Genomic DNA, 27,119 nt, shown 5'->3' on the forward strand with positions numbered 1-27,119 from the left:
GTTATGGTTATTTAAAAAAAAGCTATTTTTTTTAAACTCAACTTTTTTGGACTTGGGTGAAGAAATTTGAAAAAATTCTCAGAGGTTTTGAGTGGGGTAGAAAACAATAAAAAAATTATTGAAGTTGTAGTACTTTCAAGCATTACATCGCTAGACAACTGTAGTCTCTAGCGTCATTCGCAATACGCGTGGAGAGCCACGTGGCCTCTGCGGCTCCAAATACTGAAATCCGATTTTACAATCGTGTTCCGATAGTGTTTACAATAGTTTTTCAGCAGTTAGTGTCAAAAATGGCTTGCGTGTATAGCAACTCGGAGTTGACGTATATCGTTTTAATTTATGGTGAAGCAAGACAACATTTGTATTATGGTGAAACATTTGTGTTAGTTCTTAGAAACTGTGTAAGACGGGCCCAAATGTGTTTACATCTCGGTGGTCAAAATTTTGAACAGTTGTAATATCAGGTATGTCAAATTATTTTATTAAGTAAAACCGCAAATTAATTTGATTAATACATAATAACAATAGCGGTAAAAGCAGTTGAATTTGTTGATATAAAATAGTTGTTATAAAATTCTATTTATTTCTTTCCTTGTGAAATTCTTTTAAGCAGTTGTTCTTTTTTTATAACACTTCGCCTTGTGTAAGGTCAGGTTTTCCAGTGGATCAATTTCCAATGCCGTGCAGAAATGTATTTATAAAATCATTTTTGAACTACCCTTTCTTTATTTACAAAATTGTATTTGTAAGAGTCCCCTGAACATTCAAATGTTTTTTTTTTTGTATAAGTTCTGAATCACTGTTTTTACATTTTTAAAACAATATAGAGTTAAGTGTTATTTCTAAAACGATTTTTTTTTTGAAACTCTCAAAGGATCATACAACTTTTTTCGGGAAATCGTTTCCGAAAATCAAAAATAAAAAATTTACCGTAATAGTGATTTTCGTAAAGAAACTGTACGTAGAAAATAATAAAAGAATACAAACTGTTTGATGTATTCCAAGTTATTTCACAATATTCCAAGTTATTCCGTCATTCCAGTGTATTACGTTTACAGGGGAATAAATAATATATTTAGTAGTATTGTGTTTATATTTCTTTTTATACCCACATATTCCACTAGTATTCCGGTTTATTCTACTTAATCCACTGTATTCCATGTTATTCCGATATATTTCCACCGTATTGCCATCAAAATATCCACTGATTTTGGCTTATGGATCACCCCTCGATACTGAATCTGGTATGAGTGAATTGCAAATCACACTACTGGGCTTTAATTAACTTAACTATTCCTGAACTTCTACATGGGTCAATTACTCCCCTTTTTGCGAATTAACTCCTTTTTAGCGGTAATTTGGTATGTTTTTAACATTTTAAATATAGTGTTAGTAAATTAAGATTAATCGAAAACTTATTGGGACGATTTATAAAAATTACAAACCGCTTTCAACCACCAACCAACGAACCCGTCTACCCTGACCCACGATTCAATCCACGAATAAATAAAAAAAACGCTAATTATCCGGGCTGCTAGTTTCGCGGCGAGCAACTTTTACACTCAATTTCGATAATAATCAATTCACTATTCATTTTCCGGGCATTAATCGAGACCGGGCGTCTTTCTTCCAGCGGCACCGGCATAAAAACCTCGGCGTGTGCCCCTACCACCACCACCACCGCCGCAAGACCGCGGTCCGAAGGGGCCTGGGTCGCCGCTACCATGCAACATGGTGTCGGCTTCGCCCAGTCAGTAGTAAACCCACCGTATGGGCGTGCTGCTGGTTCCCGTGGCTCACGTCTTGGTTTGTTTACATTCGCGCGGGTGCACGATACCTAGACTTCACGCGGTTCGAGGAAAACTATGAGACCGGCGTCGGCTGGCGAACGTCGCGTGGTGAAGAACAGGTGAACCCCATGCCGGGAAGTGCCAAAATGAACTACAGAAACAGGAGGTTGTTGCAGACCGTCTCGTGCGCGGTCCTGATCGCGTACACCATGCTGCTGGTGTATCAGACTCTTTCACGTGGTGGTCCGGAGGTAGGTGGCGATTTTGCAGGCTTTTTTTTTTAACAAAGGCGTCACGTAGATGTAGTCGTTGGTATTCCGAAGCAGTCGTTTCTGCGACAGTCTTTAATTTTGTTATTAATGTTTTGCGGTTGACATTTCTGCTGGACTTGTTAATTAAGGCTGGTTTTGGTGGTGCCGATTTAATAACTTTATCCGAAAATTATTCGGTAACAGACTAGTGGTTCGCAATAAAACTGGCGCCAATATTTTTTTTTTCGAAAATTAATAGGGTCGACAGTTATGATGTAAAAACATTGAAATTAAGTTCAATCTTGAAGTGTTTTCAATAAAAACTGACTTAACAGTCCACGAAGCTTCAAAGTAAATCCACCAGTAGAGTCATACAACAGCAGAATTTTATACAGGGCGTTTCATAATCGTATGTCCCTATTCGGGGGGTCAATCTGCGCATGATTTTAAGTAAAAAAGTTCTGTTTTTTCTTTGTACTTCTCACAATTTTTGAGATATGTAGCTCAAATTTGGAATGTAGACTAATTTAAATTACTTGCATCATTAGCCCTGCCGAATAGTCGTCACGATCTACAGGGTGATACTTTTTCTAGGGTCGGGCCTCTTTTTAACCCCCTAAACATTCTTCCGGTACGCCACTAGTCTCTTTTAGATTAATTCCCTGTTCAATTTTGAAATTTTTTTGCCACTTGCAATGTTTTCATGGCTGCTGTTTTCGAGCAAAAAAAAAATAAAAAAATAATTATTACTATTTTGTTTTACTAATTTTGACCTTAAAAACTACTTCTGCCTATTTAGATAATTATTAACTGAGTTAATTATTAACTATTTAATTACTTATTCATACAGAACAACAAAGAATAAACAGGGCTAATTAACAAATTTTAGAAATCATCGGTTGATGTTGTAGAATGTCGTTACTATTCGTTAAGAATAAATAACAAATTAACAACTACAGTAAGGCGTATAGGTATGTATAAAAAAAATTGCACCCCAAACGTAAACTTTCGAAAGATAATCAATAAGTTACACTCTGACATAAGATAGTGCATTTTCTTAATTAGTTGTTATTAGTGATTAAATGTTCCTAATAGCAGTTTTACATTGACAATTTATTGACGAATTAATTCATGAAGTCGCTTCATCAAGAAATTGGACAAGTGTAATGCACCAAATCTGCTGTCAAATAACTTCATGAATTTATTCATCAAGTTCTTGAGGCATTGGAGCATGTTCTAATTTTCGTCAATTTCTTCGTGAAGTTCGGAAGTACCAACCCAACAGATTTCCAGACTCAGATCAGTAATGAGGTTATGTTATTGAAATATGTAAATAATTGTGTAGCGTCGTACTAGTTTTGCATTGTTTTTACTGATTTGTTACTTACAAACACTAATCTTATATATAAAATTCTCGTTCGTTCCGTACTCCTCCGAAACGGCTTGACCGATTCTCATGAAATTTTGTGAGCATATTGAGTAGGTCTGAGAATCGGCCAACATCTATTTTTCATACCCCTAAATGTTAAGGGTGGTCCACCCCAAATTTTTTTTTTATTTTTTGGACAAAATTTTCCGTTTTTATTTTTTCATGATTCAGCATTGAAAAATACATACAGTTCTAAATTTTCACCCTTATACGATCAACCCCTGATTTTTAATCGCGATTTTTATATTATTTTGTTCCATCCACAGTTCCACAAGATGGCAACACAACGTTTGCTGGGTCAGCTAGTATTTATATAATATGTGTCAAAACGGTACCGATGTTGAACTATTACAATAATTATGAGTGGATTGGCGACATGTTTTAAATTTAGTTGCTTCTTTGATTTGTTGGTAGAGCTGATTCATGTGTCAAAGAAATTTGTAGCAGTGTAAAACCAAACCGTTTACAAATAAATTCGTGAATTAATTCATGAAGAACTTCGTGAATGTATTCATGAAGAAATTGTCCATGTAAAATAGCTATAATTTAGCGAGTTACAACAAATCATTTTTATTTTTTTGCTCGAAAACGACAGCAGATACGAAATCATTGCAAGAAACAAAAAGGTTTCTAAATTGAACAAGGAATTAAACCCTTCTTCTAGAAAAGACCAGTGGCGTATAGGAAGAGAGTTTGCGGGGCTGAAAGGACACCCGACCCCAGAAAAAGTTGATCGTGACAAGTATTGAGAAGGGCTAATGATGCAGATAATCTAAGTTAGCCTACGTTCCAAATTTAAGTTAAATATCTCAAAAACTGTGAGAGATACCAAGAAAAATCAGAAAAATTATTGAAACTTTAGCACCATGGTAACAAGGCATTTACGGACATATCTTCATATGAACTTTTTACTTAAAATCATGTTTAGATTGAGTCCCCTGAATAAAGACACATCCTGTATTTTTAAAATCAATATTTTTGTGAAGATGTCAGTGATGTGTCTTTAATATTATTAGTATTTCTTTAAACATCTTGAATTCGATTTAAACATTAACTATCACCGTGAATTTGTCATCTAAGGTCATTCTAAAATTGAAAACAGTAACAAGACATATTTTCAAATTGAGTTTCATGCTTATTTAAATCATTACCTACTAGATTTCTTTGAAAATGGAAAGATCCCCGCAAAATAACCATTATTACTTACTTTTTTACGGTGCATGAATATAAATTACAGCTTGGAATAAATAAAGCATTAATTACATCGACTGAATATATCAAAAACAGACACGAGGCACGTGATACGTATCTCAAGTGACCAGTAAAAATGCCATATAAAATTCTTACAATAGCAACGTTGCATACCTTTAACTTAGTAACTTGTTTCAAAACGGATTCGATTTTTGGTATTTGGAATATCCCGGACTTGTCACTCGCCGTTTTTTACTATAACACGAAGTCTATTTGGCGTTTAGTTTGTAGAAAGCAGGTAGAGTTCTTAAATATCAGGATGTGGCCTCCAGCCCTGTAGGATTGCTAAATTGATATGGTTATTGCTTCCGAAAATTGCTTAGACAGGTCCATTTAAGGGGAGCTTTTATACATACACAGAACTGTTTAAAAGGTATTTAATGTTTTAACACAGAAAATAAATATGTACAAGTAACTTTACTGCAATTTTTTTAATTACTAATTTACAGATCTCTGAATTTTGTAAAAACAAATTTGTCGCAGTTGATGATAATTGACTGGCGCTCTTTGTTAAAGCCGGTAAATAAATGAATACGTTGCCAGGATTCCTTAACTAAACACACTGTATATACTGTTTGGTGGTGGTACGAATTTTGCCTGTATAAAAGCTCCCACTAAGTGATTGGTAAGCTTACTTGCAATTGGGAGAACCCATCAAGTCATAATTAATGAATTTTTTAATTTATTTTTATACGGAAACATGATTTAGTGATTTTATGCACAACTAAAACTTTGTTGCTCTGATGTTACTTTTACGTATCTTCTTGGGGAGTGGCCATTCCTATATGGAAGTTAATTCGGTGCAAAGTTTAATCACGGTGCATGTAAACCGAAAACCAGCGGTTTAACTCCGTTGTCGGCACTGATCTCATATAGTCGTTTTTGGTGACCTTGGATGGAGAAGCCCTGATCAGAACCATCACTTGTGTGATATGTCTGCATTTACTTATGTTATAACGTTAATTATATTCGCAAATAAAGAGTTCTAAATGTCTCTAATAGTTGGTATAATTACATTTTACAGCAAAATGTTAGAGTATGTATCAAAACCCTCTAAAATTATTTTGGTGTCATGCTCCTTCAAATTTTTTGTCATTAGTTCATACGCAGTTATATTTTATATTTGTAATAATACTAGCTCGATTATTTTTATTTATTTATTTTATCTTCAGCATGTTATTTACTAAATTGAAAAAGCAAAAGTAGTATAGTCTTTCCGAAGTCAGCTGAACAGGTAAAAAAACGCCTGGCAATAAAATTTAATGACTTTCATAGGCGCCCTTAAAAAAGTTTTCTGTTAAAGGTATAATAATTTGTATATAATCTGTAGAAAATTTATTTTATATGTTCAAATGGCCAACAACATATTTTAATTATTTATGTCTTCAAACAATTTTATTGTATTGATGCTAAATTTCGTTTTGTTCCGTTTCAAAAGGTTTCCAAAATGACATGTTGTAACAATATTATTTCTCCCTTTCGCAATTGTAATATCAATTATTAATAGAAGGTGCCTATAATAAATTAAAATTTCCTGAATCACACGAAATTCCGCATTCCTGCACTGCACTGCTGGGCAATTTGTCAACCACTTGTCTTGTTGAGATTTATTGCTCAGTGGCCCAATGCGTGTTTGTATTTCGTTTGCCCGCGCTCGCATTCTTCAACTGGGCGCATACATTTAATCTAAAGCATCCAGTTGATGTAGCCTATAATTGGCCCAATATTTGTAGTGGGGCCAGATAAAACAAAACTGAAAGTTACCGATTCAAGTGACAAAAAAATTGCGCAATACAATTTCTTTTGACAAAGTATTTGTTTAGTACGCTGTTAAAATTGTTCGCAACGTTATAGGCTCTTAATAAGTCATTAAAAACTTTCTCTCGCTCCACAATAACGTTGTTGAGTGGAGATTTTTTTTTTGTAATTTATTAATTACCTGCACACGGCTTTAAGTCCCGCTGAGTATTTCCCATGGGCTTTCCGCTCGCCGTGTGTGAAAACATCTCGGCATTCGTAGATATAATTAATTATTTTTGCTGGGTAAGACATAAATATCCTGCGATTTCCAGGTGGCAGCTGGTGACAAATTAAGCGCGAAGGCTTACCACCGCGACAGGAACTTGGCCGAAGATCGGTCGACGAACGAAATTGAGATTCCTCAGGAAGGTTTCACCACCGAGATGGCCTCCGCCACCGCCACCATCAAACCGCCCACGACTACCCTCGATGATGTTTTTATTAGCGTGAAAACTACTAAGAACTATCACAGTAAGAGGCTGCCCGTCATTCTGAAGACCTGGTTCCAGCTCGCGAAGAAACAGGTGAGCCTAATTCAAATATATTTAAATAAGTGTCTCATTTCTGTGGTGTGTTTTATGTTTTTTTTTAAGTTTTCTAAAATCCTATGAAATTAAGTCAAACATGTTTTTTATATAAAAAATCTGGGTGTAGACGTAAGGTATATATATAGGGTGTTTCAGAAGACCTCCCGTAAATACAGGGAGTGATCGTACGACAAAAAATAAGAATTTTTTTGTCTTATGAACTATATGTCTGTATCCTCTTGTTTTCGAGATACAAAACGAGAGTTTTCGAGAGCGACAAAATAAAATTTTTTAAATAGAATTTTTAAGAAAATTTCCAAACATTGCGAAATATTTTTATGAAATTTGGCATTCCGGGGTTTTTAAGAATGCCAAATACGCTGGTCTAATTATTTTTTGGATATTTCATAGAGGGCGCTAGTTATGCTACATTCCTATTACTAATAGGACCTATTACATTTTAGGTTCTAATTTTTTTAAGGTTAGGTTTTTTATCATTCGGGCTCCAATTTCTAATGTACAATTTTATTTTCTAAAAATAAAGTACTCTTGTTAGAACTTGCTAATGTGGACGGTTTTCGAGAAAAAAGGCTTTAAAATAAACTCTTACAATATTACGGCGTATAAAATAAGTGACTTCTCAAAGTAGACTTATGTCAACTTACATGGATGTCTCATAAACAACGCATAGTAATGTTCTTAGTAATATTTTAAACTCTAATTAATTAACCTTATATCAAAATTTTAGTGATGCTCATACCTTTAAAATAAATGCATTTATTTAAAAATATATAATCAGTAGTAGGTACAGAAAAAAAACCTTATGGACAAGTTCACAACTATTGTCGTCTACCACTCAAGTCTTGAATTATTGTTAGAACTCATTGAGATGAATGGAAATAAATAAATAAATAATTATTTTTAAACTTTAGAACATGGTTTAAAATATATCGCCTTGGAACTATGTATATAAAATCACTAAAATCTAATTAAAAGATTTAGAAAGATCAAGTTCCTAATAAAAAGAATGTTTGATGTAATAGAGAAAAAGAACAAGATATAGCCAAAAACAGTAGATTACACATGATTGGGTACTTCGGTTAAAAAGTAAAATATTACAAAATGAATTTGGCAATATGTGGAAGTTTCAAAATCATGATTTTTATCTTGGAACAGTAATCAGGATTTGTTTCCTATGATTATGAGACAATAGAGATAGCAAAAAACTTGTCCTAGCCGAGGAGATCTTAATCCAGAATCCAATTGCAAGAATTACAATTGGAATTATTTCAAAACATTTCATGAAAAGTTTAGAAATTCCCTGACAATATTACCAAATCTATGAAATTTCCAGATATCTTTTGGTTTTCTTGATTTTTAGTGTATCTCAAAATAATGAGAACTAAAAGTTGTTGACCTCTGACTTGTTTTTTTTAGAAAACATACCCCCGCGTGAGTGGAAGCAAAGTAATGTAAACAAACAAGCTTTTGGTAGGAACTCGTAACCCCTATATGCACTCTCACGAACAAAACAAGACGACTTCCGATAGCGGCGTGCGACACAAACAAATCAAATTCTATTAGGGGAATATCGTGGGTAAATTATCAAAATACAAACGGCACCCGATACAGTTCGGAGATCAAGTGATTCGGACACGTTTGTTCGGTGAAGACGACAACACACCTTATTGTCCCACAAAAATAATGACGCACGCTAAACGCGTGCATTACCCGTGGGAACGCACTGGGTCCCGGTCCCCCAGTATCAATTATAATAAGGGCTACCAGTGGGGCAGTGGCGTAGAAAACAGGGGACGCCGTGGGGAAGGGGGCAATCGATATGCCTTGGAAAATGAAACGGTGTTATTTTGCCAGTAGCCGTAAATGTAAGATAAAAAATAGTTCCACATAAATTTTGCTTTTAGTTGTAATACTTTTTCTATTTTCATTTTTTTTATACGTTCAACTGTTTGCGAGATATTATCAGTTGAAAATCACTTTTGTTGAGTTCTCAATCTTAATATACGAATATAGGTACTAGTTGGAGAAATGTTCATTTCTACTATTTTCTTCGAAATCAACGCATCTGAATTTGTTTTGCAGAATCAGTCAAATTTATGTATTTGAAAATTGAAAATTGTCAAAAAAATATAAAATTAACACGAAAATGCGAAATGCTTGTTCATGATCTTTGACCTCATCCATTGACATTTGACCACTGTCATTGACGTTCCATTCTAGCCAATCATTTGGCATGGGTCATTGACAACTGGCTTGACCTTTGACCCTGACCTGACTGGGTCATTAACGAGAAATTCGAACGATTTAGAAGTATTTCCAGGTTTTTCGATATATTTCAAAGTCTTGAAGGTATTTTGGTGGAAGTATTTCTAGACATTTTGAAGTTATCGAGAAATGTCAACGCGTTTAAAGGTTTTGAATGCTTGTAGGTACTATTTAACTATAAAAACTGTTGTATCTGTCTTTCAAACATATTAATTTATTTTTCAATTCACCAGTCTCTATTCCCTAGTCCGACGCCCCTGTCCCATAGCCCTTATTAGTGCGGACCAAGCACCGGAACAATATGTTCCCTATCACCCGTGTCTATCAACGGCAGAACAAAAAGCTAGGAATCACTCCCACGGGTGCCACTTTATGCTGTCCAAGTTGTAAAGGTTTAATTATTAAACCACCAAAAAGACCAACCAGCCCGGCTGTTTGCATCTTGTTTTAATTTGGTGAACATTCACAGATTTCCGCGAATTCGTTCAGGATTTATTTTTTTATGGGAAATTATTTTGCTGAGAGAAACATTTGGTTCGACATTTTTTACATAGTATACAGGATGTTCAGCAAATAATGGCGCCCCTTTTAACAGATGATAGAAAAATTAATTTTAAGAAAAAAGTTTCATGCGTGAGTAGGTCGTAGTTTGTTTCGTTTTCGAGATACAGGGTGTTGAAATTAGAAAAAAAAACCATTTTCTGTAGTGCGAGTATTTTAGGAGATTTTGGCCATTTTTTTTAAGAAAAACATCATAACGTGTTTTAATTACTGGGAATTCTCCAGCTTCACCAATTTATAGCTCTGCGTAATTAATGACTATGTCATTTATAAAAATCTTAATAAGTAACGGTCCTAGGACCCATCCTTGTGGTACACTTGACGGTAATGTAAATTAATAACAGTGTTTAATAAAGTCTACAAACTGGAGACAATTGGTTAAGATTTGAAGAATATCAGTACGTTATTAGTAATGCTAAATTTATTTAATATAAAAAGTAATATCGTATGAAGAAGACACTACATACTCTACTTGCTTCGCAGAGAAAGTACAAAATGACATGTGTGTGACAGTAAACTAAAACAATAATTTTGCTCAGGAGTTTAGAAACTGAAAATTTGATTGATGATGTTACAATAAAAAATAAAATGAAAAATAATTTACATAAAAATTTAAACGAGTTACATTAAAAACATCGGGCAATAGGTAAAGAGAAACTAGACCATATCGAACTATATATCAATTTTTTTATCAAGTACAGGTGGTCAAATACCTATACAGACAAATTTACTGCCTATTATGAAATATTTAATCCAAATATTCTTCATTTCAGCTTGTTAAATTTTTATGTACAGAATTGAATTTTATCTACCTAGAACTAATAAACACAGTTATCATTATTTATTTATTTGTTTGCCTTCTATTTGCTCAATTTGAGTTGATGCAATATCTCCCCAACCAACTTAAATATTGAAATAAGAATTTTATGACAGAATTAAAACGCACGTCTAAAAGTATTTTCATAAAACTTTATATAATAATATTTATTAGAAATTATTATTAAACAATTTTAATTTACAGTATATTGTGCAAAATTCAATTCTAAAACTTTTTTCCTCTTCAATTTTTTTGAAATTGCAAAGGTTCTAAGATATAAGTAAAAAACTCAGTATATATTTTTAAAGTTTTAAACATTTTTGCAATTTTGAAAATGTTCCGGACCTCGCCCAAATCTAGGGATCTTGACTTTTATTATCTGAGTTGTACTGAAGGTAGAAAAATTAGTTTACCCCCTCTTACATCCAAAAAGTGGGATATTTCGACAGATACGCCCTGGTCTATATTTCCATATCCCTTGGAAATGATCTAAATAATGTATCTGATATCTGAGGTTTAAATGAAAAATCAAATCATTTAGAATCGAAGGTTAATGTAATCTACAAACATATAAAAAGAGACACACCTTTCCAATTAAAATATCTGTTGGGGAGATTTTTTATAAAGAGGATTATATTTCAAAACCTTACACTTAGTTATAGTTATCATTATCCACTTAGATATTCCTTCATTATAAAAGATATCTCATACGTTATCGTTTCTATATTACACCATTTGACACCCATATCTTAATTACATTAAGAAACCCTCGTTTTTTAAATTAAATATTACACATCGCCCATGACAATCCAAAGACACCAAAACGAGTTTCTTGCAGCCTGCAGCACTAGCGAGACGAAGAGGTCCTATTAATTATGATGATGTATCACCCTTAGCGTCAGTCATTCGATACTTTCCGTTTCTAATAGACCTTTCGGCAGATAGCGGTCGAAGGAACCGTCTTGTTTATCCCTAAATATTTGAGATTAAACAAAAATAATTTTAAAATTTTATTCGGCCGTTTGCTGCATCCTCAATAAAAGTGGACGGCGAAACAGGTACTTAGGGGAATGGTTTGAGGTTTAAGATAGCACCCCTGGAGATGCAAACACAGATTAGAAATTTGATACACCGAAATGTGGTTTCGGCCAGTGACGGGCAAAATGGATGAGGGACTCAGACATGGGCGGGGTATGTTGTCAGGTCTGTCATCAATTTAATATTAAGACCTGGTGAGGTTTTAGGATTCTAGAAAACATGAGAGTTGCTTCAATCTGTAATTTTTCAGTTTCACGAAAGTAACCATCAATTGGATTTTGTTTTCTTCAATGTGTGGAAGGTTTAAAAAAAAAACAAAAAAACTTCAATCAATTTAAACGTTATTGCTGTAATAATGTGAGGAAACCTCATATAAATTTTTTTCCGTTTTAATCATAATTAATTGTTTGAGCTCAAAAAACGAGACCCTTTAATTTTTTTCAAATGTTTAACTGTTTGCAACAAAGAAACGGTTCGCTAGATCGAGATGAAACTTCACAGGATTCTTCTGGGTATATCCGCCTGTAAAAGTCATGCTTAACGTTAGTCATTTCTTGAATATTTCTAATTTAACCGTCAATTGTCTAAAAAACCATAAATTATCCTGTTTTTAAAATTCGTGTAAAAGATGAAAATTTTTTTTTCCGAAAAGTTGCGGCAGCATGTTATAGGAAATTTATTCCAGTTTTCGAAACTGCCCTTCAATTCTCTGTACGACCATTTGTCGCCGAGATATGATGATTGAAGAGAAAAGGATCCTTTTCCATTAAAAGTCCGATGTTTCGTTGAAAAATTGTAGTATCGAAATTAAAAAAAAAAAGGAAATTGAAGCTGAATAAACAAGCTGTCTGCTAAAAAATTTCGACCGAAAGATCTAAAAACTAGACATTCTTTAACCGGTATTTAAGCTTGTATCTTTTATCTTTTATCTTTTTTTTTTAGGTAATATTACAAACTATATAATTCGCCGCTGTATTTTTTGCACAAAACGATCGAAAATTGAAAAATTCCAAAATATGACACCCTATTTGCTCGCCGATGCTCCGGCAATGGTCGGAGACATTTTTAATGAGTTTCATAAGCAGCAGGCGGACCCTCTTCACCCTCTTTGGGTTGTTATTTTACGTAAGGTAACCAGCCATCCTACCGCCTTATAAAAATAACAAGAGTTTGTTTACTTTGTCTCCGGTATGGTTTATAGAAATATTTGAACACGCAGTTTGGTGATAATTACAATTTTAAACCAATCCTTGAGAAAACAGCGTTTGGGCCCACGTAACATAAGCAGGTTCGTCGTTTCACACGCCGAGCGACGTACGAATTTGACGGAAAGAAAAAGTACACAAAAACATTTGCTGCTAAATGTATTGCCTTCGTATAAATTTTCGGCAAATGCTATTTTGTCATATAGAGGTTGTGGATAACAATAGAGGGCCTTGTACAGGGTGATCGAGAATGATTGACCGTGTCGTTACATACTGATTTTTGATGTGCGGCATACCAGTTTTTGATACCAACACGAGAATCATGAGCGCAGGTTGTGGGATTTTAATGGTAAACAAATAATTACGTTCAAACGTCAAATAAATAAGATTATTATTACATGCAATATGTAATAACAGAGTAATTGGATTTTTTTCTCATTTTATTGAATATTTTATCTTAAAATTACATAAAATCCATATGGATACCTAAAAAAAATATCTATATTTTGTTGTTCAAGCAGGTATTAATTTTCCTTTTCATATTATTAAATACATTTTGTGTAATACTCCTAATTTCGTTTGTAATTGCCTCTTGAAGTTCTTCAATCGTGTGTAATCGTTGAGAAAATACTGTATTTTTTTAAATGACCAAATAAATAATAGTCTAGGGGTGTAAGCACAGGAGAACGTGGTGGTCATCTATCTCAACGAATTATTCGATCATCATAATACTCTAATCAACTCTAAAGTCTCGTTAGAGATGTGAGCTGTTGCGCCATCTTACTGAAAGTATCCATGATGGATTTCATCATCGTGAAGTTCTTCAAAAAATGGTAACAATATTTGCAGCCGATATACCTGCCCAGTTACATTTTCATGGAAAAAATATGGTCCGATTATTCTTCTACGTGACGTAGCTACCCAAAAAACAAGTTTAATAGGGTGCAGAGTTGTTTCATGCAAAATATTAGGGTTTTCTGTGTTCCAAGAGCGATAATTTTGGGAGTTTTCGTACAAACTTAAATGAAACCATGATTCATCAGAAAAAATTTTAAGATCTAGAATATCGTCGTCATTCAGATTTTCGTTAAACCAATTACAGTATTGCACACGTTTTCCAAAATCTAACGGAAGTAGTTCCTGCACAACACTAACTTTATAAGGATGAAAATGCAACTTCTTTACTGCTTTAAGGCAGGATCCATATGATATTCCTATAAACAATTTAGGAATAATTATACAAATTTTAGAATAAACATTTGTTGTTACCTGTTTGAGCAGATAACTGACATAATGATTTGGTTGGACTAGCTCGTAAGCGGTTTTCGACATCTTCCAAGACTTCCTCTGTGAGAACAGACTTTCTGCCTGGAGCGTTCCACTAATCTCTTCAGGTGTTTCGAAAAAACTTCATAATCAATTTAATTTGGAAATTGTTCTTGAAATTGTAAATGACATGAATTCATCGAATATTTCCAACCATTATCATTGTTTTGTCCACTACGAAAATGAAAATGCCATGTTCTTAACCTAAAATTAAAAAACCGATTAGGTTAGGGAATAACATACGCAATAAATTAATTACTCACGTATAATATCCACCTTCTTTAACTGTAATATTGAAAAATACTGTTTTATAATGTCGCAAAATATATCAGGGAACAACAAAATCTACAAAATAATATCCAATCCAAAAAATCCGTGCGCCAATGAATAGAATGTCAAATTGTGCAGTCGCCACAGAACACCATAAAATCGCACAATTAACATTGGAAAAGAAAGTAATTTTAGCTAACGGAAATCATTTTTGATAGCAATTGAGACAGGGTACGTTCAGAATCCGGTCAATCATTCTCGATCTCTCTGTATTAGAAATATACACTGTGACGCAAAATGATGGAATAAAATTCATATTTTTTTCCAGATCAAATTTTAAAAACAAACAGGTCGATTAGTAAATAAAAATTGTCACTTTTCTATTTTTCTGAGCCATGTTTGACAGACCTACAACATTACCGACATTTTTTTCAATTGGACGCTCTATATTTTATAGCATAAATAGCTCTTCTAAACACAAATTCAGCCAACCACTTCACTCTTTAACCTATTAGCTCATTTTATAAATAGTTAATAAACATCCTTACGTCGATTTTTTATTTAATCAGGGCATAGCTTGATGTAAAAATTTCATGCCCAAAACCTACTAAGTAGGGTTTCTGATTTCTCGGCCTACTTTTTTTCTCGGGACTCGAGAATTCTCGAATAATTTCTAAAACTTAAAAAAGTCATAATTTTAGTATTGTAATGCGAAATATAAACATGCTATTATACTTAACAAAAATCATTAACATTTATTATTTATTCAGTATTTTTATTAATTACTTATATGTATGTTTCTACTTCTACTAATAAAACTAAATTAAACTTTGACTATATTTTTCTTAAAAACCTTTAACTTGTTTTTTTATTAAACACTTTCATTATACTTATGTTTATTCCAAGGTTTTTGAATCGTAGCTTTCTTCCAATAATTATTAATAATCATTAATCATGCCGTCTTTTAATTAAACAAATAGTAAATAAGGAATTTAACCGAAATCTTAAAAAAAAAACAAGCTTTAATTTAAAGATACAGAAGCGTTTTTCGTATTAATTTATCACTTATAATAAACAATCTTTTAATTAACAAAAAAATAAAATAATCAACTAAAGGAACAGGAACTAAATATTATCAGAATCAACATCAACATTAGGTATCTGCTTATAATAAAATTTCTACATAGATTTATAACAAGGTACATTAAAAAAATAAGAATCGTCAAAGTAAACTAAAGCCTTAAAAACTTAAAATAAATAAATCATGAACTAGTCGAGAAATCACTAACCTCTCAATTATTTGTCGAGAAATGAATTGAACGCATGAACGAAACGAACTCCAATCAAGAACTTAAGACGCGCGTGATTTTTAAATTTCTCGATTTCTCGACACTTTTTTCTAGTCTCGAGTAAGGCCAGATTTCCCGGGAATTCTCGCTTTGGGAAGTCTCGACCAGAAACCCTACTACTAAGCCACCAAGAAACGATAAGAGTTAGCAATTATTTACCTCCCACAAAACTTTTGGGAATTTATTTTAGCAGGGCACTATTCTGGGTTATTTACTTATTTTATGTATTTGTTATTCTCGTTCTCACGGCATTATCTCAACTCAAAGATAAATAATTCCGATGACTCAAAGTAGCGATATGATATTTTGCTGAATTTACTGTAGACGTATTTCTTAAGACTGTTTACATAAACGCAAATACCACAGGAATCGAAATACAATATCACACTGACAATGAGCTCTTTGTGCAGGTAAAATATTCAAAAGTGGTGCAATATTATATCTTGTTGACACAACTCACTGAAACTGTAATAATATATTACCGAGTTTGTGAAGGGTTATTTACACTAGCATGTACATGTTGGTTAAATATTTACAATTTATTGTAATAATAATTAAAATCGAATGATTTTCGACATTTGTTAAATATGCATTTATGTAAGTTTGATTTATTTCGTCAGAGATAACTTCTGGAATTTAAAAAATATAATATTTTTAGAAACCCCAGGGTTTTTGTTAAACCAAGATCTCTTTTTGAAAAATTATGAAATAAAACTTAGTAAATATGTTCGTATTAATATTTTTTCACTAAATAAATAGTATCCCAAGCAACAAATAAAATCAAACTATTACTTTAACTGTAAAACAAGCTTTAGGCAAACAAACACAATAAAAGTGACGACATGAAAAAGTCTAAATTAACTGTTTCAGCAGCCCATTATATCCGTCTGTTTACATTCGCCCATTTACAGAAAAATAATGGCGTTTACACACGACGTATGTAGGTGTATACACGTTTATAGAACCAAATACGTTCTTGGGTTCGTCCTAGGAGCATGTTGTTATGATGTTAGTCTTTTTAATTTGAGACTTGTTAATGTCATTACTTCGAAAAGAAAACACAGGCGCGTAATAAAACAGAAAAAAATTATAAACACCCAACTCGTGAGAAATATGCTGAGGCTTCGCTTGTTCAACTAACGTTTTACACAGTTTTGGCCTAGAATGCATGTGCGTTCACAAGGCGGGAAGTTTTTGTCGTTTTCCAGATTTCGAGCATGTTCTAGATTTTCCCAGGCGTACGATTTTTTGTAACTGCTAGTAGCTAGTTTTCACGCAAAAATTTACAAATAAGGTGTTTATTTAATTGAAAATACCAAATATTTAGTTCTACAAAATAATTAATGCAGCTAAAATGAGATAAAATATTTGCTGTACACAATTATTTGTTTATTGAAAAACATATTCGAGTGGTATACTTGCCTATGATATAATATTTATATCTATTTACTTTTTATTTATTTACTGTAAATTTACTAGTGAAAAAAAATATATTTTATGAAAAAAATTATGGGTTTACAAAAACGCGTATATTTTCGAAAAAATTGGTAAATATAAACATACAGAGCGTTGAAGTTGAAAAAGTAAAAACTATTTTCAAGCACATTTCGGAGATACGTTAAGGGATTTTTTTCTAATTTGATATGAGGAGTTTTAACGGGGACCTACATCATTTGCTGCGATTTCACGTCAGTACAAGAAAAAAACAGTGGCGTAACACGGAAATAAATAAAAATTTTCAAATTTCCAATGATTTTTGAGCAAAAAAGGTACTTGTTGAACATCGAGAGGCAGCGTATTTGAAAAAAACTGCGTACGTCGAACATGTCTTCAGTCAAATGGAGGGCATGTGCGCATTATTCGCTAATTTTAAGTTAATAGATCCCTTCAATAACGCCATCAACGCACGCCTGTGGAGTGTCAGTCACTCGCTGCTCCACATGTTTATTATTTCAAAGCGGAGACTATTCCCTAAAGGGCCGTTAATTTTTTGGTAGCTGCCGGGTGGTGAAAAACACAAAACTTTACGTCTGTCTCCTCGAGTGGTTCTTAGAGCAACCTGCCCTAATGAGACACTCCAAAAAAATTAAACGCACTCGTAACGGAGCCTTTTTGTGTTCCCTAATGGTTTCCATTTAATAGAACGGAGAAAAAGCCCACTCGAACGCCCTGATTCATCAGGGCGCTACTTAGGCGGGCGCTTGAGTTGTCACTGTAAGAAATTATAAAATATTGGCCTTGTACTTTTGAAACAGTAAATGCTTTCACTTTATTGCTCGTGTTTCGAATAATAACACTGGAAATCGGGTATTCCCGCATATTTTCTATTAAAAACCAGAGGAAAACAGAAAAGCTTTATTTCAATATGTAGGTATATTTAAAAACAGTAGAAAAAAATAAGATTCTATTCATCAAAGGATAAAGTATAGAAAGTTTAAGCAAAAATCTTTAGTGTGTAATTAATTTATAAATATTAGCTTTAGACCAGGGCGGATCTCTTTTGAGGTGGATGTGAGAGGGGGCAAGCAAATTTTTTCCGGATAACCTTGCAACTCACATATAAAAGTGTAGATCCCTAGATCTGGGCGAGGTCCGGAACATTTTCAAAATTGCAAAAATATTAAAAAATACCAATTTTATCTGAGTTTTTTACATATCTTGTATCCTATTCATTTTGGAAGAATATTGAAGAGGAAAGTTTTAGAATTGAATTTTGCACAATATACTGTAAGTTAAAAATGTTTAAATTTATTACCGATGTTGTAAAATATTGATGAAAAAAAGGCAAAATAAAGTTTTTTTGATAATTTTTTTAAAAATATTTTAATTGCTCCGAGGGCATTCTAATTTTGGTAAAAAAAAACTTTAGAGTATAATAAAAAAACACACCAAATTTCATTAAAATTGGTTCTATAGTTTTCGCAAAATAATTTTTTCAAATAAATTTTGAAAAAAAATTTTGAATTTTCAAAATGTTGCACAGCTCAAATAAAGCATAGATACTTGTAAAAACTCAGATACAAATTTTTAAACATTTTTGCAATTTTGAAAACCTTGCGTAGTCTGTATGAATTCATTCTACTTTCAATCCGATAACAGAAAATGTACAGCTATTACAGTATTTATCCCGGTAAAAATGTATCGACGCGTCGAATATTTGCTAACGAGAATGAATTTGATGAATTTCGATAATTGAAAACCGTACGGTCCTGTAATACATTTCTCCATCGAAATAATGGTGTTTGAAATGTAGGCTACGATCTGCGATATGGTTTATGGGCATATAAATATAGCCGTATTATTTTCAAATGAATCAGTTGCCAAATGTGCACCACGTTACTTAATTTACATTGGATTTGGCCGTTTTCAGGAAGGAAAGGGCTGTTACATGAAATAATTATCAGTTGTGGTTAGTGGTAGGATCAAATTTTTTTAGTATGCAGTGTGTTACGATTATTATGGCATAAGGCATAAAAACAATGTCGTGTCAAATTTTTCTACAAAATTAACTGAAAATCTGACAAAATCTGCAAGCAGTAGGTTGCACAATTATAAAAATAATCAGAATTTAAATGTCATATATTGATAATTTTAAACAATATTAGATAAAAGTTTGTAATTTTTATGAGCAGTTTTGCCAGATTCACCCAATAAATTGACAGATATAAGCAGCGTTAACAACTAGAATATACAGGGTGATTCACAACACATCCAAAAATAATTGGGAATAGATGTGTCATGAATAATGGAGTCAATATCGTTAAAACAATTTTTGCAAAATCCTTATAGTTTCCGAGAAAAAAGAGAAAAATATTGAAGTTTTAGTATTTACAATCTTCACATCGCTGGGCTAGTGAAGTTTCTAGCGTCATTCGCGTTGTTCGCTCTCTCTCTTTCTCTTTCTCTCTACCTCGCCCCAGGCCATTCCGAATACTGAAATTCGATTTTAGTATTAACGTTTTTGCGATAGTGTTTACAATTCAGTTTTTCAAGTGTCAAAATAGCTTTATCACACGGATTAAAATCTGGCGATCGGACTGGTCATCCAACTGGACCGTTTCTACCAATCCACCGTCCAGGAAAGTACTGACTTAACCAATCTCTAATAATTAGGGCATTGTGACAAGAAGTACCTTCATGGAAATACCACATCTTTCCATGAATTTTCAATGGAACATCATCCAGTAAATCATTTAGCACGCTACTTAAAAGTTACAAATACCTTCGATTATGTAACCAATCTGGTATAACAGTCATTTGTTTACTATTACAGTCCAAAATTTATTGAAAATCTTCGCAGTACCCAATTACAAAAATGCTGTCGATAAGGTTACAAAAACTACAACTTTTTTTAAAATCCTCCAAACTTTTTTATACATTGTTCTGTAAAGTCAGTTCACGAGATTTTTCAAAAGTGTATTTTCAATGTTGGCAGTACGATTAGGTTGTTGTCAATTCAGTTTTAAACAATCCGTGATCCCGAAGTTTCCGAACGACATGGTTCGTCTATTTAGTATAAAACGATGTGAGAAATGATGCATATAATTAAATACACAAGATGTGCAAAGTAGTTTTTAAAAACGATTTATTTACTAGCTAATAGAGTACACGTTCTCTAGCCAAAACTAATAAGAACTGAACTAGAGTTACAAGCTGGTGGTTGCTTAAATATAAAGTCTTATCTAAATTATTTACATTAAGGGAAACTTTCCCCAGTGACGTAGGTCACGTATCGTTCTAAATAATTGAGTCATTTTAGTAGACACATTATCATAATATGTCTGGACATAATTATATAAATCCTATGAGCCTTAGAAGAGTTCCCATGGGCTTCACCATAAGCGAACATCATATCAACGCATTCTTTATTTGTAAAACATCATGATGCACAATCACAATTGTTAATACCTTGTCGTATTTCTTACACTTGACACTTTTGTCTATGCTTGACACGGAGTCTAATAAAAAAAACTTGCATAAAACCATTGGCATAGATATTAATTTAATCCATAGACAGTCCATTAGTGTTATTTTGATGTGTAAAAACTATTGGACAAACATGTAAGATTTCGAAAGACATTATTAGACAAAAAATGTCGTAGCATGTGGCTAAATTTCAAGAAAGTATTTGCGTATCCCATTTAATAATTAACTTTTATTCGTAAAAATGTATCTGAATTGAAACAATTGAAAAGTTTGCTAAGTTTAGACGTTAAATTACAGCATCTCTGCAATTAAGATAATTTTACATAGACGGGAATAATTACTATTTAAATAAACAGCAGGAAGTACAACTTTTGATCGCTTACTCATATGATAATAAAAATAATTTAAACGACATGCAGAACCTCATGTTATGAATATAAAACCATCTCTCTCTTAACGGGACAAACTCTATTACTCATTTTTCCCAAAACCGTTTTATATTTAGACCGCAATTGACTGTCCTAAATTCTAATTGCACTTTTTTTTCCAGACATGGTTTTTTACCGACACGGATGATCCAGAGTATCAAATGAGGACTAGTAAGTATTAAAATAACCATATTTCATTTGACAGATTACGATACACTTTATTTTCAGTCAGTACTATATTTGAATTCAATCTAAAAATAGTAGTTCATTTGTAATTCATCGTGAACTGTTTGCAAACAGATGCAGTGTGCGTTGGAATCCGATGACTGATGATAGTGATGACTAAAACAAAAAAAAAGAAATAAATAGTAATTCAGATGACTCTTTCCTTCAGAAACTGTATAAAAAATACATTTTATTAATTAGAACATGACAGACAGACATCGAACTTTCAGCAACTTCTTCGGAAGATTCGAATGTGTTATTTCTCAAGCAAAGTAATACCCAGAAGCTAACACAGACAAATTAAATGCTTATGGGCTATGGCAGGTCTTAATCTACTATTGTCCTGTCTATCCTTTTCTATTAACGATTTTTTATGTAACATACATGAATGTAACACTCGTATCTACCTTATTTGTTAATGGATCACGTACAACCTTCAACGTTCGTCGTAGTACCATGAACCTAACCTAAAATTGAAATTCTAGAGGCAGATTTGGAATGTGTCTATGAAGAATTTATAAAGTTGTGTATTGTCTGTATCCTTTAAAATGCACATTGTCATATGTAATACTAGAATTACAAATTTAACAAAGCAAAATTTACGTGAAGGGAAAATCATGATGAAGCATCTGAAGTGAAATATGTATGAGATGCAGATAGTGGTAAAGTTCAATTTATTTTTACATTAAAGATTTTATAAAAACTTCGAAATACCTGAAAATCCACCAAATACCTTCAAAACTAAATAAGCATTAGTAGTCATTCATCTCGAAAATCCAATGGAAGTGGAAGGTTAGAGACATCAAGAAGTGAAATGCAATCACTTTGAGGAAAAGGTCAATGACCTTGACTTAAAAGGTTAATGCCCTTGACGTAGAAGGTCAATGGCCTTGGAGGGTCAAAGATCAATGGCCCATGGGAATGAAAAGTCAATGACCTTTGTTCAGTCAAAGATCAGTGACTCCAGGTATCGAAATTCATGTTTCGGTGTTAAAATTAGTTTTTAAGTAATTCGAAGCATCTTCGGCGTTTGAAATGACTTCTTATTTAAATTTACAATTTAGAAGCAACGTAAATAATGGAAAATTAGAAAAAATCGCAAAATCAATAGCCTCAGGAGGTCGAAGGTCAATGTCCTATAAAAATTAAAAACTAATCCGGTCAATCTCCGGGTAATCGAAGATCAGTGACCTTGAGCGGTCAAAAGTCAATGGCCTAGGTATGTCAAGGGTCAATTGCATCTGGGAGACAAATGGCGCCAGTAGAGTCGAAGGTCATCAAGATTGAGGATCAAAATCCCGGAAAGTCAAAGCTTAATGACCCCCGCGGTCAATGATTTATGACTTTGGAGAGTAAAGGTCAATGACACTGGGGTCATGTTTCGACGAATTTGGTGGTATTAAAGTATCCGAAGTTTTCGATGCATTTCTAATGCTATTTTGTAGTATTTTACCATTTTTAACGTATTTAGTTAATGTATTTCACTTAAATCTGAAGAATTTTTATTATTCTGAAGTTACTTTGACGTATTTTGTTGTATTTTAAAAGCTTCTTGATCGATTTTAATACCTTCTTATTCTTTTCCGGCATATTTTCACAAATTCTACATCTGTTCTGACATTTTTTAAAGATTCGAAAAAAATATTACATAGACATAATAGCAAAGTTTACTTTATTTTGTAGTAAAGATTTTGCAGAAATGACTTTCTGTTTTGTGTTTCTGACTAAATGCAGCAAAATGTGGGCTGTTGAATTTCAAAAATTACTTGAAACATAATCCCCAAAAAAAAGAAGAAAACACAAAGGAAAAGCCGATCGCGATCATTTAATTTTCAAAGTTGTCTTTCTTACCTCAACACTGTTCTTCACTGAAATATTTTATCAAATAACACAAACTTAGTTAGTTACAACGAATAGCAAAATTACTGAATTTTGTAAATTCACAATTAAAGCTGCTGCAATCATCATCATCATTTACAAACATTATAAACTGATTGCTTCATTGAAATGTAGATATTTAATGACATGACATTTAATTCAAAACTTCGAATATTTATAATATAATTTTTCATTTGCAGTGTAGATAAATAATGACTAGATTTAACATAGTATTGTCAGTATCTTCAGTAGTCTTCTTAAGTTACTATAAACTAACTATTGAATATTATGTGTGATGGGGTAAATCGTTTCGGTTATTATCCTATCCTATACTATCATCAGGGAAAAATGTCAAGATGTCAATCACTGGAAAAGAATTGCCTGCATGAATATATCAATAATGTATTTGAATACATTGAGAGCAGATAATAACTATGACTGATATTCTACATGTGCTGAATATTATGTTGAAATCTGAGTCATCTAAAATTTCTCCTATCGTTCACAAATAAAAATATCACCTGCCAAACAGTCAACGCGAATAGAAAAAGCGCGGGCACTAACTTGCCATAGAGCTCCGTTGTTGGTAATAAATTCAACCCGAGAGATCTCGCTTGTAATTAGCATTTCGCTTTACACCTGCCTTCCGAGTCCCTCTTGTTTTAATTAGAAGAACCAGAAAGTAAAATTCCCAAGACGCACAATGTAGGAGATCTCTAATCGGACCATTTCCTGCAGTTGCTATCTTGGGTGGAACGAAAGTATCCGCCAATATTATACAGCTGCGTGTCTGCCTCCATGCTTCAGTTGTTACGCTTATTGTTGTACAGGGCGTCCCCCTTTCTTCCTATTATAAAATTAATTTTAGTTAAATTAATCAAGGTGATCTTTACTTTAAATTAATTTTTTAAATATCGAAACTGAAATACTGTGGCTTTCAATCTGTACCGCATTCATCTCAAGCGGTTTATCCTTTCGAATGTTATCAGCACAAAGACTGTTCCATGTTTGAGTGGCCAATGATTCTTCACTAAACTGTCTTCTAGTTTTTTTTTAATTTCAGGCATTTTTTTCATAAAAGTATAACAATGAGAGTTGTTTCACTGTTTTTCTACTCCATCCGTGCTTGTTAAATCTACTGGACTACTTTAGACTGATCAAGCGAACCTAGTTGATACTTACACCTTGTATCTTAGAATGCATAAGTAATATTTATTTCTCCCAGGTCTACCGTCTTATGCGGCATCCCGAGAATGCACGATTTAGGTTTTATTTATATTAATTTTTAGATTTTAGCCCTTAGTGCTGCACACCTGTTCGCCTGGGAATGGAGGAATGTTTTATTTTATTTTTTATTCATAAAATACGTCCGTGTTGTAAATTAAATGGATTCGCGACGATAGCGGATGGAGTAATGATGCGTTACGTGTATTATGTTTTATTTCATCACTAAACGGGTCGCTATTTCCGCCTTCCAACGTAAAAAATATCCATAGAAAGTCGATATCTATGATGTTATTTATGATACTGGTATCATTAGTTAAAAAAGCGAAGCCTGGTTTTAACTGATTAGTTTCCTTACCTTACGCAGTCACGTCCATTTTATTATAAAAAAAAAATGTAGACTCTGACGTTAGAATCTGATTTTTTACTTTTTTCGAAGTTACTTGAAATGAATAAAAATCGAATCACTCTTTTTTACCATGAAAGTACAACACTTAAGGAAAAAAAGAGCCCTGATTCGTTTCTCTAAGACTATTCATCAAGCAAGAAGAGCCGATTTTCGAGATGACCTTTTTTTCGAAAAATCGATATAACTCGAAAAATTTTTCATATTTTTTAATATAAAAAAGAGGTACTTTTTTACTTGCCGAGGGCTACATTTACAGCAAGTAACAAGTTTCAAAACCTTAATTTGCCAGAGATACAGCAAAAACAAAACAAGTCTATTTTTGTCGGTTTTTTCGATATATCTCGGAAAAGTAATATAGCAATCGATATACAGGGAGGCCAAATGAAAACGGAACAGAGCCATTTTCAGGAACTGCGTCCAGATCGTAGAAAAACGCTCAGATCCGTTGATTTTAGATTAAAGGGGGACATTCTTTGCTGGTATTTTTGACTATGCCACTTTCACCCCCCAAGGAAGGGTAAGCATCACCTCAAAATATTTAAATGGCATTGGGGGTTGAGTAATATTTCTTTTTAAAGCTCTTACAATTCTCTTTACAACAGACTTTAAATTTTATAATTCCGTCCAATACTTAGGTAGGATTAAGAATTTTGATTTTAAAGTTGAAACTTATGTACAAACAATTAGTAACGGTAAAAATGTCAGTCATTCGAGATAAGTATGCGAATGGTATAAATTTAGTATTTCTTGCGTTATATTGTTTTTTGGCGATTTGTTATCACTTTCGTAAAAAACACAATTTTAAAAAACAGAAATGAATACTATACACACACAATGAACGTAAAATTAGTGGATTCCAAATTATTTTCTAGTATTATTTGGAAGCATTGGTTGGTAGTTTATTTGTGTTTTTGAAAATTAAACACCATGGTTTATTGCATTGCGGAAAGGGTAGATATCATTTCTCTTTACTTTATGAACAATAAATGTGCGAATAGAACAACTCAGCTATTTAATGAACAACATCAAGATCGACATGTCAGGAGGAAGTATGTTCTAGAGTTAGTAAAAAAAATTTAAGAGACAGGTAACGTAGCCAATAAAAAACGAGAAAATGAAAAACCTATAGTTAAGTTGCAGTTTTGGGACAAGTTCATCTTGATCCTACATTAAGTACGAGGCAGCTGGCATCTGTGTCTGGGATCAATCAAACTAGCATACAAACCATTTTGAAGAAGAATAAATTCCGTCTATACAAAATACATTTAGTCCAGGAACTTCATGAGGATGATTATGACCGCCGTTTGCAATTTTGCGAAATAATGAGTGGGCGAGCAGGGAACGATCCACAATTCCTTTTTAACATCTGTTTTTCTGATGAATGCAGTTTTTTCTTGAACTGGACGGTAAATCGTCACAATTGCCGCTATTGGTTCGATTAAAAAAAAAAGAGTTTTTCACGAGGTGCATACACAGTAACCGGAAAAATTAAATGTATGGGCTGGAATTTTCGGTGACCAGCTGATGAGTCCTTTTTTCCTACCTGGTAATTTGACTGGCCAAATGTATTTGCAATTACTGGAAGACGCTATTGACCCTGCCTTGACTGATATTATTGAAAATGTTCCAGAGTATGATGAAGATCATTTGATTTTTCAACAGGACGGTGCTCCCCCGCGTTATGCGTTAATTGTCCATCATTATTTGGACCAACGTTTTCTACGGAATTGGATTGGGAGAAGAGGCAGCATTGAGTGGCCTCCACGATCACCGGATTTATCGCCCCCTGATTTCTTTTTGTGGGGATACCTAAAAAGTAAAATCTATAAAACACAGACTGCGTCGCTGGAAGATTTGCGTCAAAGAATCTTCGACGAATGCCGTCGAATCATTCAAGAAATGCTTCGGAATGTGCGCGAACGTTTCGAACAAAATCTGTATTTTTGTATGGAAGCGGGCGGTCATCAGTTTGAACATTTAATCAACTAAGTAGTAAGTACATATACTCGTAAGTAACTAAACATAATTTAAATTTTAAAATGTAAATTTTTCAAAGTACATACTAGGCGGAATTATAAAATTTAAAGTCTGTTGTAAAGAAATTGTAAGAACTTTCAAAAAAATATTAC

General features: G+C 33.1%; 1 protein-coding gene across 1 annotated transcript in view; it reads left to right on the forward strand.

Moving 5' to 3' along the window:
- The first annotated feature begins 1,762 nt into the window (after positions 1-1,762).
- LOC108907799 (fringe glycosyltransferase) overlaps positions 1,763-27,119 on the forward strand; it is a 191,230-nt gene continuing 165,873 nt past the window's right edge. The window contains exons 1-3 of the mRNA XM_018711599.2: positions 1,763-2,041; positions 6,794-7,045; positions 21,377-21,425. Of these exons, the coding sequence (XP_018567115.1) occupies positions 1,919-2,041; positions 6,794-7,045; positions 21,377-21,425 (424 nt within the window). The 5' untranslated portion in view covers positions 1,763-1,918. The remainder of the gene's footprint in view (positions 2,042-6,793; positions 7,046-21,376; positions 21,426-27,119) is intronic.

This window comes from Anoplophora glabripennis, unplaced genomic scaffold (assembly GCF_000390285.2).
Source record: "Anoplophora glabripennis isolate ALB-LARVAE unplaced genomic scaffold, Agla_2.0 scaffold100, whole genome shotgun sequence".
Lineage (NCBI taxonomy): Eukaryota > Metazoa > Arthropoda > Insecta > Coleoptera > Cerambycidae > Anoplophora > Anoplophora glabripennis.